This window comes from Oncorhynchus masou, chromosome 12 (genome assembly GCF_036934945.1).
Source record: "Oncorhynchus masou masou isolate Uvic2021 chromosome 12, UVic_Omas_1.1, whole genome shotgun sequence".
Taxonomy (NCBI): Eukaryota; Metazoa; Chordata; class Actinopteri; order Salmoniformes; family Salmonidae; genus Oncorhynchus; species Oncorhynchus masou.
In genome coordinates, this window is record NC_088223.1 from 24,433,213 (window position 1) to 24,449,150 (window position 15,938).

The window sequence follows — 15,938 nt, forward strand, 5'->3', positions numbered from 1 at the left end:
ATTTTTTAATAATGGTTTTAATGGTACTCTGTGGGATGTTCAAAGTTTCAGATATTTTTTTATTACCAAACTCTGATCTGTACTTCTCCACAACATTGTCCCTGACCTGTTTGGAGAGCTCTTTATCGTCCACCATAAAGTAGTCCATCACAACTTTGTTCCACTGATCTTTGTCAATAGTGCCTGTTAACTTCAGGGCAGAAATGTTGAGAGAAGTAGCAACACTTTTTCAGTTCTTCATGATGTCTTTAAAAAAAAAAGCTGCAGTAGAAAGGATTATCTACACATACTGAGAAGCTCATGTTATAGACAGAAGCATGCTACATGGCAGACCAATTTGAACTCATCTCTCAGCATGTCCAGTCCATCCAGTCATGGCTAGCAGGAAGGTTTCTGTATTTTTCCGTGACTAAACCAACTAGGATCATAATTTAACAATTGTATTTGTATTTACAGATGGCATACAAGTTTATTAAGGCACATGAAAGTTCACGTTTCAAAAGGCAATCATGCCAATAACGCATTTAGAAAAAATATATATATAATCAAATGCCTGTCCTGTAAAGTAGTGACGTGTGACATTTTTTGAAACAGGTCTTGTGACAAAACCATCAGTAGAGTTGGAAATGCGATGGAAACTCATTTAACATTATAGGCAAAAGTGATTTTTATGGGCACTATGTCATCACGGCAAAAAGTATGCTTGATGGAAACACATCTCTGCTGGGAAAATGCTCATATTATTTATCGCAAATTGGATGGAAACCTAGCTATAGACACACACAAATTGACACACTGAAAAGGGAGATACATGCACACATAGTGGTGTGAAGAACTTAAGAAAAATACTTTAAAGTACTACTTAAGTCATTTTTGGGGTATCTGTACTTTACGATCTATATTTTGGACTACTTTTACTCCACTACATTCCTAAAGAAAATAATGTACTTGTTACATTTAGAATGCTCAAGCAGGACAGAATTATGGCACCTATCAATATAGCACTTTGTCATCCCTACTGCCTCTGATCTGGCAGAATCACAAAACACAAATACTATGTTTGTAAATGATATGTTGGAGTGTGTCCCTGTCTGTCTGTAAATAAAAATAATAAGAAAATCATACCATCTAGTTTGCTCACTATAAGGAATATGATGTATAGCAATTACTTTTACTTTGTACTTTTACTCAAGTATGACGATTGAGTACTCTTTCGACCATTGTACTTAAGTACATTTAAAACCAGATACTTTTAGACTTTTACTCAATTAGTATTTTACTGGATAACTTTCACTTTACATGAGTCATTTTCTGTTTTCGGTATCTTTACTTTAACTACAGTATGACATTTGAGTACTTTTCTACCAATGTGCACACATACACTTGCGTGCACACACACACACACACACACACACACACACACACACACACACACACACACACACACACACACACACACACACACACACACACACACACAAACTTGTCAGAATGGATTAGAGGGAGACTGGGGGACTCACAACATGAGGGATGTCAGCGGAGGGGATGATGGAGAGGGAGGATGTCAGGAGAGGGGAGGAGAGGAGGATGGAGATAGAGGATGTCAGGAGAGGGGAGGATGGAGATAGAGGATGTCAGGAGAGGAGGATGGAGAGGGTAGATGTCAGGGGAGGGGAGGATGGAGATAGAGGATGTCAGGGCATGGAGAAGAAAGCAGAGTCACACTGAGGCCAGGCCATCACTAAGCAGTACCATCAGGACAAAGTGGAGAGAGACACAGAAAGAGAGTGTGAGAGAGAGAGAGATGGGGGAGGCAGAGAGAGGAAGAGAGATGGAGGTAGAAAAGGAGAGAGGAAGACTGATATGCTCTCAGTTACATTACAGTGTATAGGGTTGGTATCTCTAACCCAGAATAAGACTGTTCAATGGACTTAATCTGGGTCCAGAAAATTGGCCCATAATATAATATTAATAATATAGCAAATGAAATAAATAGTATGAATAATATAATATAAACATATTATATATACTTTTGTGGTAGAGTAAAAACATCTACACATACTGCGATAAAATACATTTTAATAAATATTTATTTGCTTTTTCATTGTTGCTATTAATCTCATGGTCTGCCCTTTCAAGGCAGTGTGTTGAGATGATGCACTTTAAAGGAGTATTCCCATTTCTCAAAGGCAGTAAAATAGCTGTCTTATCTGCTGAATATACAGTATAAAAACACTGTGTCTAAACTAAGTTAGTCTGAAAAAATGTATGTGAAATATTGCTATTCTTGTTTGCATTTCAATCTCTTGGCTATATATCTCTGTTAATTCCCTGAAAAGTGCAAAAACATGAAATCATATAAAATATATGTTTTTAAAGTTAAATGTTATACCTGTGAGCATCTAAACCATACAGAACATGACAAAAACATCCCATGGCCAGTGTGAGTCCCTGCCATAATGAGTAGTTCCAACTCCAACCATCAGTGCATTGGTTTTACATTTTCAACCAATAAGATTGAAGCTCCTTTTCCAAGAACATGAAAATCAGCAGGCTTTGAGGTCCAGATTAGAATGTGCCTGGGGTAGCTGGTGGTGACTGTCTCAGTTGGAGGGGATCAGGAGGGTGAAACCGTTGCGGTTCTTACGGAAGTCTGCGTGGGCCTGGCCGGCCTTGGCCTCCAGGGTTACACTCTTGGGCTTTCCCCGCATGTACAGCTGGACGGCCGAGCAGCAAACCTTCACTGGTAGCGGGGCGTTCCTCACTCTGAAACACACACACACGCACAAACACACACTGACTGTTAACTCACTGATCATGATCTACAAAACAAGATCAAATATATTGTATCGCCAGCTGTGCCATCAGAGACTCTGGGTTTGCGCCCAAGCTCTGTCGTAACCGGCCGCGACCGGGAGGTCCGTGGGGCGACGCACAATTGGCCTAGCGTCGTCCGGGTTAGGGAGGGTTTGGCTGGCAGGGAGATCCTTGTCTCATCCCGCACCAGCAACTCCTGTGGCGGGCCGGGCGTAGTGCGCGCTAACCAAGGTTGCCAGGTGCACAGTGTTTCCACCGACACATTGGTGCGGCTGGCTTCCGGGTTGGATGGCGCTGTGTTAAGAAGCAGTGCGGCTTGGTTGGGTTTTGTATCAAAGGACGGATGACTTTCAACCTTTGTCTCTCCCGAGCCCGTACGGGAGTTGTAGCGATGAGACAAGATAGTAGCTACTCAACAATTGGATACCACGAAGTTGGGGAGAAAAAGGGGTAAAATTAAATTTAAAAAAAAAAAAAATATATATATATATATATATATATATATATATATATATATATATATATATATATATATATATATATATATATATAGTATCATCGGAAAGTATTCAGACCATATTACATTTTCCACATTTTGTTACTTTACAGTCTCATTCTAAAATTGATTAAATAGTTTTTTTCCCTCATCAATCTACACACAATACCCCGTAGTGTTTATTTTTTAGAAATGTTAGCAAATTTGAAATATCACATCTACATAAGTATTCAGACCCTTTACTCAGTACTTTGTTGAAGCACCTTTGGCAGCGATTACAACCTCAAATCTTCTTGGGTATGACGCTACAAGCTTGGCACACCTGTATTTGGTGAGTTTCTCCCATTCTTCTCTGCAGATTCTCTCAAGCTCTGTCAGGTTGGATGTGGAGCGTCGCTGCACAGCTATTGTCAGGTATCTCCAGAGATGTTCGATCGGGTTCAAGTCTGAGCTCTGGCTGGGCCACTCAAGGACATTCAGAGACTTGTCCCGAAGCCACACCTGTGTTGTCTTGGCTGTGTGCTTTGGGTCGTTGTCCTGTTGGAAGGTGAACCTTCACCCCAGTGTATGGTCCTGAGATCTCTGGAGCAGGTTTTCATGGATCACGGATCTCTCTTCATCACGGACCTCAACAACATGCTTCACCGTAGGGATGGTGCCAGGTTTCCTCCAAACGTGACGCTTGGCATTCAGGTCAAAGAGTTCAATCTTGGTTTCATCAGACCAGATAATCTTGTTTCTCATGGTCTGAGAGTCCTTTAGGTACCTTTTGGCAAACTCCAAGCGGGCCGTTATGTGCCTTTCACTGAGTGGCTTCCGTCTGGCCACCCTACCATAAAGGCCTGATTGGTGGAGTGCTGCAGAGAAGGTTGTCCTTCTGGAAAGTTCTCCCATCTCCACAGAGGAACTCTGGTGCTCTGACAGAGTGACCATCGAGTTCTTGGTCACCTTCCAGACCAAAGGTATATTACACCTCTCATCAGCTCCATATGACATGTTTTAATTGGTATTCCAACATGTCAGTAAAGGACAGTAAACACAGCACCAATAGTGTGTCCATTAGTTATACTTAAGCAATAAAGCATGAGGGGGTGTGGTATATGGCCAATATACCACGGCTAAGGGCTGTTCTAATGCATGACGCAACGCAGAGTGCCTAGATACAGACTTTAGCCGTGGTATATTGGCTATATACCACAAACCCTTGAGGTGCCTTATTGCTATTATAAACGTGTGACCAACGTAATTAGAGCAGTAAAAATAAATGTTCTCATACCTGTGGTATACAGTTTGATATACCACGGCTGTCAGCCAATCAGCATTCAGGGCTCGAACTACCCAATTTATAAAAGGTAATAGTCCTTATCTAATTGAAAACTCTACACTGCCTCTCAGAGGGGTTTGACTGACTGACTGCCATCCTCTCCTCTCATCTATCTAGTATCCTGTGTGCAGGTGCTGTGGTGTCACACACCCTATCCTTGAGCTGACAGCTGCAAAGGGGAGGGGAGAGAGGGGGATGAGAGGGGTAGAGAGAGGGACAAGAGGGGGAAGAAGGGCTTTGGCCACTGCACAGTCAGCTAAAGATGATCTGTTCCGAAGGCCATACTACAGTCTCTGTTTCCATGCCAAATGGAACACCATTTCCTACATAGTGCACCTTATGGCCCTGGTCAAATGTATTGCAAATGTATTGCACTATATAGGGAATAGGGTGCCATTTGGGACACAGCCTCTGACTGACCAGGGGGATCCTCCAGCCTGGCTGCACTTCTGCACCACACTGACTCTCTAGTTAACACACAGGACCAGCACATGGCCAAATACACAGAGAGCCTTATCTATCTGTCTATGCTATGGGATTGGATGGGTGCACAGTGCATTGTTAAACTGCTCTATATCTCGGCTGGTTAAGGAGCTTCTTGTGTGTTATTCTTCTGGGAGCACAGGCTTTTTTGTGGGGGGGAAATGGTTTGAAAGGGCAGTACCTGCATTTATCACAGTATGAATTGATGATGCCACTCTCTCCAGTATAGCAGAAAAGTGTGCCTGTGTGTCTGCATGTGCCTGTGTGTGTGTGTATTGTTATTGTATCTGAACCTGTATACAGTGCTTGGGTACTGTGCTAAAGCTTAATTCAAGGTTTCCTTCCAGTTCCAGCACCCTTGTTTCACAAAGCTGCATGGCGTCCATCAATAAGCCACTCTAACAGGTGTGACCCCAGTACCATAGTCCCCAGTGCCCAAAGTCACGTAAACCTCAAACCCCTTCTTCCTCCCTCTTCCTCTTCCCTTCCTCCTCCTTCCACCCATTTCCACCAGCTGTCCCCCTCCCAGAGACACACCCGCCCGGCCCTGTGACCCATCACCCCACTGACTTCCTAGCTTCCCTGGGTTTTGATGATTTGCGTGCAATACTGATTTCAGCACAGATTGATTGACCAACTGTCCAGAGGAATGGCCCAGTGTAAACCGACACCAGGGTAAGGCTCTTTGAACTTCACACTAAGCCATGGGCTATGACAGAGAGATATGACCACTATGGATGGGCTAGAATGAGATGAGGGAATAGGTTGCCATTTCAGACACAGCCCAAGACAGGTCTACCTATCTATTTCTATGGCTGGGCTGTGGTACTGCAGTGTAGTAGAGGGGGGAAGCTACACGACATGACCAAAAGTATGTGGACACCGGCTTGTTGAACATCTCATTCCAAAATCATGGGAATTAATTTGGAGTTGGTCCCCCCTTTGCTGCTATAACAGTCTCCACTCTTCTGGGAGGGCATTCCACTAGATGTTGGAACATTGCTGTGGGGACTTGCTTCCATTCAGCCACAAGGTAATTAGTAAGGTCAGCCACTGATGTTGGGCAAATAGGCCTGGCTCGCAGTCGGAGTCCCAATTCATCACATAGGTGTTCGATGGGGTTGAGGTCAGAGCTCTCTCTTTTGTTTATATAGTGTATGTGTGAAGCCTATAGGGCTGTGGTGTGATTGATTGAGATGGCCCAGATTTCTTAATGAGACAGACCTGGATTGCATCTGAAATAGCATACTATTCTCTTTATAGTGTACTACTTTTGACCAGGGACCCTATTTCCTATGTAGTGCACTATCCGCATAGAGCGTAATGCACTACGGCCTCCCGAGTGGTGCATTGGTCTAAGGCACTCCATCACAATGCTTGAGGTGTCACTACAGACCTGGGTTCTATCCCAGGCTGTGTCTTGCTTCAGAGGACCCATGGCTCTCAACGTTCACCTCTCCTGAGTCTGTACAGGGGTTGCAGTGATGGGATAAGACTGTAACTACAAATTGGATATCATGAAATGAAACAAAAAATACATATACCCTTTGCACTACATAGGGAAAATGGTGCCATTTCAGGCACAGGCCTGGTGTTTACAACCTGGTTTGTCTCACTGCTCTGGTTCATAAACAGGGAGATGTGCCAATGAGGCCTCCTGATGCTGCAGCCGAATTATTCATTCTCCTGGAAATGACCGCTGACAGAACTGGGGCACAGCAGCAACTCCTGGGCTGTGTCCCAAATGGCACTCTATTCCCTATTTACTGCATTACTTTTGACAAGAACCCATATGGCTCTGATCACTATGTAGGGAATAGGGTGCCATTTGGGAAGTAACCCTGCAGGTGCCTGAGGACCGCCTCCACACCTCCTTCCTTCTCTGCCTTTTCCTTCCTCCTATTCCTCCTTCCCCACCTCCCTCTCCTCATCCTCCCTCTTTCCCCTGTCATCTCCTCTATAGTGTTGGAGTGTAATAATCCGATGTGAATATATGCCTCCTGTGTCTCCATTATGGAGAATTATGAGACCATTTTGTGCTGGGCTGTGGCTGTGTGTATGTGCTGTAAGACATTGCCTCTGCTGTGCCTCCTGCCACACTCAGTTACTGTGTTAGTGATGCTGCTGCTGGACTGTGTGTGAGTATGTGTGCATGTGTGTGTGTGTGTGTGTGTGTGCGTGGCACCAGAGGTACCAGCACTAGATCCCATTGTGTAGAAATCAAATCATCAACACTGAGGCCTGTACAACGTCCCTGCAAGGAAATACATGTCACTCCAAATAAAACATGTTTATGATGGGTGTGTGTGTGTGTGTGTGTGTGTGTGTGTGTGTGTGTGTGTGTGTGTGTGTGTGTGTGTGTGTGTGTGTGTGTGTGTGTGTGTGTGTGTGTGAGTGTGTGTGTGTGTGTGTGTGTGTGTTTGTGTGTGTGTGTGTACACAAGCTGTCCAACCTAGGACATTATTATCAGTGGAACCCCAAAACCATATTACATAATCTCACTGACAGCCAAGAGACATCTACAGAAATCATAAAGTATTTCATGCCAAAGTATTTATATAACTAACCAGTGCAACTGGGCTGAGTAGGTAATTTAAATATCATTTAACAAAGTAGCACACGAGTATGACGCATCATAAAAAGCTATCTGCAGTGTCAACACTGTAGATTGGTCCCAGATCTGTTTGTGCAGTCTTGCCAAAGACAAGACAGCACAACGAGATCCAGGACCAAGCAAACAACGCTATGCTTTGAGAATAAAGTTACCATTCCTTTGGTTTACATATTCTCATACACCTTTTCCTGATTTCCAATGAAAGCAACACTGCCATCCACACTGACTCTCTGACTCACAATCTAGTAATCAATGGGTCCCAAGCAGTTAGTTGCCTGTTCTGTGGAGGCACAGTGCACATTCATAAAGCATCTGAGAGTAGGAGTGCTGATCTAGGATTGCGTCCCCCCTGTCAATGTAATCTTATTCATTATGACATAAAAGGCAAAGCTGATCCTAGATCAGCACTCCAACTCTGAGACACTGTATATATACAGTGTCTGGGCTGCAGCTGTGATGACTGCTTCTCCGAATAATACCACTGACCACAGAACAGCCCGCTGATGATCACACTACCGGAGCCTGAAGACACATCTTACTGCCAATGGCTGTCTGGGGCTCACTGAGTCACTATGGCTGCTCTGGCACCCTATTCCCTATATAGTGCATTGCTTTTGACCAGGACCCATAGGGCTCAGGTCAAAAGTAGTGCACTGCATAGGGAATAGTGGGCCATTAGGGACACAGAACACTACATGCATCCATGCTGCACACACAACTGTCTCTGTAATCACTGCTAGCCAGTGCTTTATCTGTAACAGCATAAAGCCTACTTAGCACACAGCATCATCTCACTCATAGCACCTCAATAGCACTTGGTTTCCCACTGCATCTGTTTGTGAAGATAACCATGGCATGTAGGCTGTTTATAGCAGTGTGTGCATGGGGTGTTAAAAGTATGCCCTAGATGAAGAAGTATGTTGCATTGTGTTTGAATGGTTGGAATAAGACCTTTTTTTTACTTATCCCAAAGAAAGGTATGCTTCTCCTTAACCTTATTTTAACTCACTAAACTAACATTCTCCCCCCCTCCATCTCTCCCTCCCTTGACTCTCTCTTCTCTTATCCCTGCCTCCCTCTCTCCATTCACTCACTCTCCCCTCATCCCTCCCTCCCTCCATCCATCCAGGCAGGTATAATTGGCCCTGAGGAGGGGATCAGAGAGGACATCTGTTGGTCAACAGAGTGAAAGAGAGAAAGAGTGAAAGAAAGAGAGGAAACTGTGGAGGGGTCAGGCCCTCTACCTAGCCAGCTACAGTATCCCACCAGGAGAGACATTGATGGAGAGAGTGATAGAAGAGGAAATAAAGGAGTCATTTTAAGAAGGATAAAGAGGACATGGATGGACCAGTTTCTGGAGAGGAATAGACGTCGAGCATTTTAAAGACGAATGATGGTAGTTTACCGGACTACTAAAGACTCAGACTGCTCCTCAGTTCATCATGTACTTATGATGTACGGTACCAGTCAAATGCTGGGACACAACTACTCATTCCAGGGTTTTTCTTCATTTGTACTATTTTCTACATTGTAGAATAATAGTGAAGACATCAAAACTATGAAATAACACATATGGAATCCTGTAGTAACAAAAAAACTTAAACATATCAAAATATATTGTAGATTCTTCAAAGTAGCCACCCTTTGCCTTGATAACAGCTTTGCACACTCTTGGCATTTTCTCAACCATCTTCGTGAGGTAGTCAACTGGAATGCATTTCCATTAACAGGTGTGCCTTGTAAAAAGTTAATCTGTGGAATTGTTTTCCTTAATGTGTTTGATCCAATCAGTTCTGTTGTGACAAGGTAGGGGTGGTATACAGAAGATAGCCCTATTTGGTAAAAACCAAGTCCATATTCTGGCAAGAACAGCTCAAATAAGCAAAGTGAAATGAGAGTCCATCATTACCTCAGCAAATGAAGGTCAGTCAATGTGGAAAATTTCAAGAACTTTGAAAGTTTCTTCAAGTGCAGTCGCAAAAATCATCAAGTGCTATGATGAAACAGGCTCTCATGAGGACCGCCACAGGAAATGAAGACTCAGAGTTACGTCTGCTGCAGAGGATAAGTTCATTACAGTTACCAGCCTCAGAAATTGCAGCCAAAATAAATGCTTCACAGAGTTCAAGTAACAGACACATCTCAACATCAACTGTTCAGATGAGACTGTGTGAATCAGGCCTTCATGGTTGAATTGCTGCAAAGAAACCACTACTAAAGGACACAAATAATAAGAAGAGACTTGCACGGGCCGAGTGTTTTTTATTTATTTAGCAGTTACCTATACTATACAGGAGGTTTGTGGCACCTTCATTTGGAGTATGGGCTTGTGGTAATGTTTGGAGTGGAATAGTGGAATGGTATCAAATACATGAAAAACATGGTTTCCATTTGCTCCATTCAAGACATTATTATGAGCCGTCCTCCCCTCTGCAGCCTCCACTGCTGTACAATATACTTGCTCTTCAGAGATTCACTTCCACTGGTGAGAAACATGCTCACTGTGTAGACTAGAACATATTTAGCACTCAGAGGTACAGCATCTAATTGACACTACTCTACCACAGTGGTAAAACAACTTATTCACACTACTCAACCACAGTGGTAAAACAACTTATTGACACTACTCTACCACAGTGGTAAAACAACTTATTCACACTACTCAACCACAGTGGTAAAACAACTTATTGACACTACTCAACCACAGTGGTAAAACAACTTATTCACACTACTCTACCACAGTGGTAAAACAACTTATTCACACTACTCTACCACAGTGGTAAAACAACTTATTCACACTACTCAACCACAGTGGTAAAACAACTTATTCACACTACTCAACCACAGTGGTAAAACAACTTATTGACACTACTCAACCACAGTGGTAAAACAACTTATTCACACTACTCTACCACAGTGGTAAAACAACTTATTCACACTACTCAACCACAGTGGTAAAACAACTTATTCACACTACTCTACCACAGTGGTAAAACAACTTATTCACACTACTCAAACACAGTGGTAAAACAACTTATTCACACTACTCTACCACAGTGGTAAAACAACTTATTCACACTACTCAACCACAGTGGTAAAACAACTTATTCACACTACTCTACCACAGTGGTAAAACAACTTATTCACACTACTCAACCACAGTGGTAAAACAACTTATTGACACTACTCTACCACAGTGGTAAAACAACTTATTCACACTACTCAACCACAGTGGTAAAACAACTTATTGACACTACTCTACCACAGTGGTAAAACAACTTATTCACACTACTCTACCACAGTGGTAAAACAACTTATTCACACTACTCTACCACAGTGGTAAAACAACTTATTCACACTACTCAACCACAGTGGTAAAACAACTTATTCACACTACTCAACCACAGTGGTAAAACAACTTATTGACACTACTCAACCACAGTGGTAAAACAACTTATTCACACTACTCTACCACAGTGGTAAAACAACTTATTCACACTACTCAACCACAGTGGTAAAACAACTTATTCACACTACTCAACCACAGTGGTAAAACAACTTATTCACACTACTCTACCACAGTGGTAAAACAACTTATTCACACTACTCAACCACAGTGGTAAAACAACTTATTGACACTAATCTACCACAGTGGTAAAACAACTTATTGACACTAATCTACCACAGTGGTAAAACAACTTATTGACACTACTCAACCACAGTGGTAAAACAACTTATTCACACTACTCAACCACAGTGGTAAAACAACTTATTCACACTACTCTACCACAGTGGTAAAACAACTTATTCACACTACTCAACCACAGTGGTAAAACAACTTATTCACACTACTCAACCACAGTGGTAAAACAACTTATTCACACTACTCAACCACAGTGGTAAAACAACTTATTCACACTACTCTACCACAGTGGTAAAACAACTTATTCACACTACTCTACCACAGTGGTAAAACAACTTATTCACACTACTCTACCACAGTGGTAAAACAACTTATTCACACTACTCAACCACAGTGGTAAAACAACTTATTGACACTAATCTACCACAGTGGTAAAACAACTTATTGACACTAATCTACCACAGTGGTAAAACAACTTATTGACACTACTCAACCACAGTGGTAAAACAACTTATTGACACTACTCTACCACAGTGGTAAAACAACTTATTGACACTAATCTACCACAGTGGTAAAACAACTTATTGACACTAATCTACCACAGTGGTAAAACAACTTATTGACACTAATCTACCACAGTGGTAAAACAACTTATTGACACTAATCTACCACAGTGGTAAAACAACTTATTGACACTACTCTACCACAGTGGTAAAACAACTTATTGACACTACTCTACCACAGTGGTAAAACAACTTATTGACACTAATCTACCACAGTGGTAAAACAACTTATTGACACTAATCTACCACAGTGGTAAAACAACGTATTGACACTAATCTACCACAGTGGTAAAACAACTTATTGACACTACTCAACCACAGTGGTAAAACAACTTATTCACACTACTCTACCACAGTGGTAAAACAACTTATTCACACTACTCTACCACAATGGTAAAACAACTTATTCACACTACTCAACCACAGTGGTAAAACAACTTATTCACACTACTCAACCACAGTGGTAAAACAACTTATTCACACTACTCTACCACAGTGGTAAAACAACTTATTCACACTACTCAACCACAGTGGTAAAACAACTTATTCACACTACTCAACCACAGTGGTAAAACAACTTATTCACACTACTCTACCACAGTGGTAAAACAACTTATTGACACTAATCTACCACAGTGGTAAAACAACTTATTGACACTAATCTACCACAGTGGTAAAACAACTTATTGACACTAATCTACCACAGTGGTAAAACAACTTATTGACACTAATCTACCACAGTGGTAAAACAACTTATTGACACTACTCTACCACAGTGGTAAAACAACTTATTGACACTACTCTACCACAGTGGTAAAACAACTTATTGACACTAATCTACCACAGTGGTAAAACAACTTATTGACACTAATCTACCACAGTGGTAAAACAACTTATTGACACTAATCTACCACAGTGGTAAAACAACTTATTGACACTAATCTACCACAGTGGTAAAACAACTTATTGACACTACTCTACCACAGTGGTAAAACAACTTATTGACACTACTCTACCACAGTGGTAAAACAACTTATTCACACTACTCTACCACAGTGGTAAAACAACTTATTGACACTAATCTACCACAGTGGTAAAACAACTTATTGACACTAATCTACCACAGTGGTAAAACAACTTATTGACACTACTCTACCACAGTGGTAAAACAACTTATTCACACTGTGGTACCTCAGTCACAGTCTGCGTCCTAATTGGTACCGTATTTCCTATATAGTGCCTAACTTCCCTATATATAGTGCCCAATTTATTCCCTTTTTAGTGCCCAATAGGTAGTGCACTACACTAGGAAGGTATTAGGGGACCATTTGGGATGCAGTCACCGTCTCAGCAGAGAGCTCTGACACAATATCAACTCCTGTTGAGTAAATCCCCATTCAATCCCCACAGCCCCAAAGCCCTAAATGAGCACTTCCTCCTCAGCTGCCTGGCAACAATCCCTGGGCAACAGCAGCATCTGCGTCCTGTACAGAGGGGGTGGGGACAGGAGGAAGAGGAGGCTATTTGGGTCTATGGGTGCTAGGCTGGGCAGAGGATGGGCCGGGGGGCTTGTTGAAATATGGATGGCCATTCGCCAGACTACTTAACAACCAACTGCACACTGATTGAGCACTGTCATCATCACCATCATCATCACCATCATCACCATAGGCCCATCTCAACCAGCTGCCACCTTAACCTATTCCCATATACTCTAATATGTACTAATATGTTCTAACATATACTAATATGTAGGGATGTACAGCAAAAACAACACATGTGGTGCAAACATGGACTCAAATCAAGTGGTCTGGGTAGGGCATGGGCAGGGGAGCTTGTTTTGACATTAAGGACCAGACTGCCCTGATTTAGCATTGTCGTCATTGTGATCAACATCACCATCACCACCAACACAGGACCATCTCAGCCAGCTGCCCCCTGCATCTTAAGGCTCACCAGGGGGTATTCTGTGAGAAAAACAAGGACTCACGGAATGCATCCCAAATGGCACCCAAAAGTTGTGCACTGTTTAGGGAATAGGATGCCATTTGGTATACAACCACATAGGATACAGCACAAACATGGACTCAAATGAATAGAGCGAATATGACCCTTAATCTACACTCATTATGTATACACTCTTAGAAAGAAAGGTGCTATCTACAACCTAAAATGGTTTTTCGGCTGTCCCCGTTGGAGAACCCATTAAAGAACCCTTTTGGTTCCAGGTAGAACCCCATTGTGAAGAACCCTTTCCCCAGAGGGTTCTACATGGAACCTAAAATACATCTCCATGGAACCAAAAAGTGTTATCCTATGTGGACAGCAGAAGAACCCTTTCCCCAGAGGGTTCTACATGGAACCAAAAAGTGTTATCCTATGGGGCCAGCAGAAGAACCCTTTCCCCAGAGGGTTCTACATGGAACCAAAAAGTGTTATCCTATGTGGACAGCAGAAGAACCCTTTCCCCAGAGGGTTCTACATGGAACCAAAAAGTGTTATCCTATGGGGACAGCAGAAGAACCCTTTCCCCAGAGGGTTCTACATGGAACCAAAAAGTGTTATCCTATGGGGAGAGCAGAAGAACCCTTTCCCCAGAGGGTTCTACATGGAACCAAAAAGTGTTATCCTATGGGGACAGCAGAAGAACCCTTTCCCCAGAGGGTTCTACATGGAACCAAAAAGTGTTATCCTATGGGGACAGCAGAAGAACCCTTTCCCCAGAGGGTTCTACATGGAACCAAAAAGTGTTATCCTATGGGGACAGCAGAAGAACCCTTTCCCCAGAGGGTTCTACATGGAACCAAAAAGTGTTATCCTATGTGGACAGCAGAAGAACCCTTTTGGAAGCCTTTTTTCTAAGTGTATGTTTATACCTAAGTGCTGCTACCAGGTATATTGGAGGATGTATTCTGAGGAGAAAACCAATGAATGACGTAGGCAAAAACAGCAAAAACACAACATGTCGTGTGAGCATGATTCAAAGGATTTGAGCAAATATGATTCTTAACCTAAGTTTATATAATCTAATATGTACTAATATACACCGAACAAAAATAGAAACGCAACATTGGTCCCATTTTTCATGAGCTGACAAAAACAAATCCCAGAAATGGTCCATACGCACAAAAATATTATTTCTCTCAAATTGCGTGCACACATTTGTCTACAACCCTGTTAGTAAACACATGTTGCGTTTATATTTTTATTCAGTATACTGTATGTATGGCAGAAACACCACATGTTTAGTGATCAAGGACTCAAATGAATTGAAGGAATAGAACCCTTAGCCTACGTTCATCTAGTGTAATATGTATACGTTTATACCTATTAGGTTTGCTGCTACCAGGTACATTGGAGGATGTACTCTAAGGAAAAAAACAACTCACTCATGAAGAGCAGAAACACCATGTTGTGCAATCATGGATTGAAATGAATTGAAGGAATATGACCTTTAACCTATGTTCATAATAATATAACACATGCCACATAGCAGAATCTTTTATCCAAAGCAACACACAGTCATGTGTGCATTCATTTTCCAATTGGGTGGCCCCGGTGGAATTGAACCAACGATCATTAGCATGGCAAGCGCCATTCTCGACCAAATGAACCACACTGTTTAACGCATATTGGCACCACTTAGGTTTTCTGCTACATGGTCTGTTGAACTAGAAACGTGCGTCATACCACAGTGAGTAATAGCATTAGCTAAAATAATTTTCTTGGAAACGATTAATGGACTCCTGGACTCCATAGGACACACACACACACACATCTCGGTGTTAGGAGCAAAAACATCCTACCTCACTACCTAAGTCAATCAAAGAGAGAAGGAACATAGAGAGTGTGTCACCACCACCCAGATTGATTATCTACAGGAGGCGGGGATTGAATGATTATCTATAATAGGGGGGCAGTTAAACAACGTAACACCCCAGGAGGGAATATATGCAACAGACTTTTCATATTGGGACATTGGTACCTGCTGATTGTAG

The 15,938-nt window shown here is 42.2% G+C and overlaps 1 protein-coding gene across 1 annotated transcript in view; it reads right to left on the reverse strand.

The window, feature by feature from the left end:
- Positions 1 to 2,072: 2,072 nt before the first annotated feature.
- The window catches only part of LOC135549735 (unconventional myosin-Ig-like), an 87,098-nt gene continuing 73,232 nt past the window's right edge, over positions 2,073 to 15,938 (reverse strand). The window contains exon 22 of the mRNA XM_064979989.1: positions 2,073 to 2,766. Within this exon, the coding sequence (XP_064836061.1) occupies positions 2,604 to 2,766 (163 nt within the window). The 3' untranslated portion in view covers positions 2,073 to 2,603. The remainder of the gene's footprint in view (positions 2,767 to 15,938) is intronic.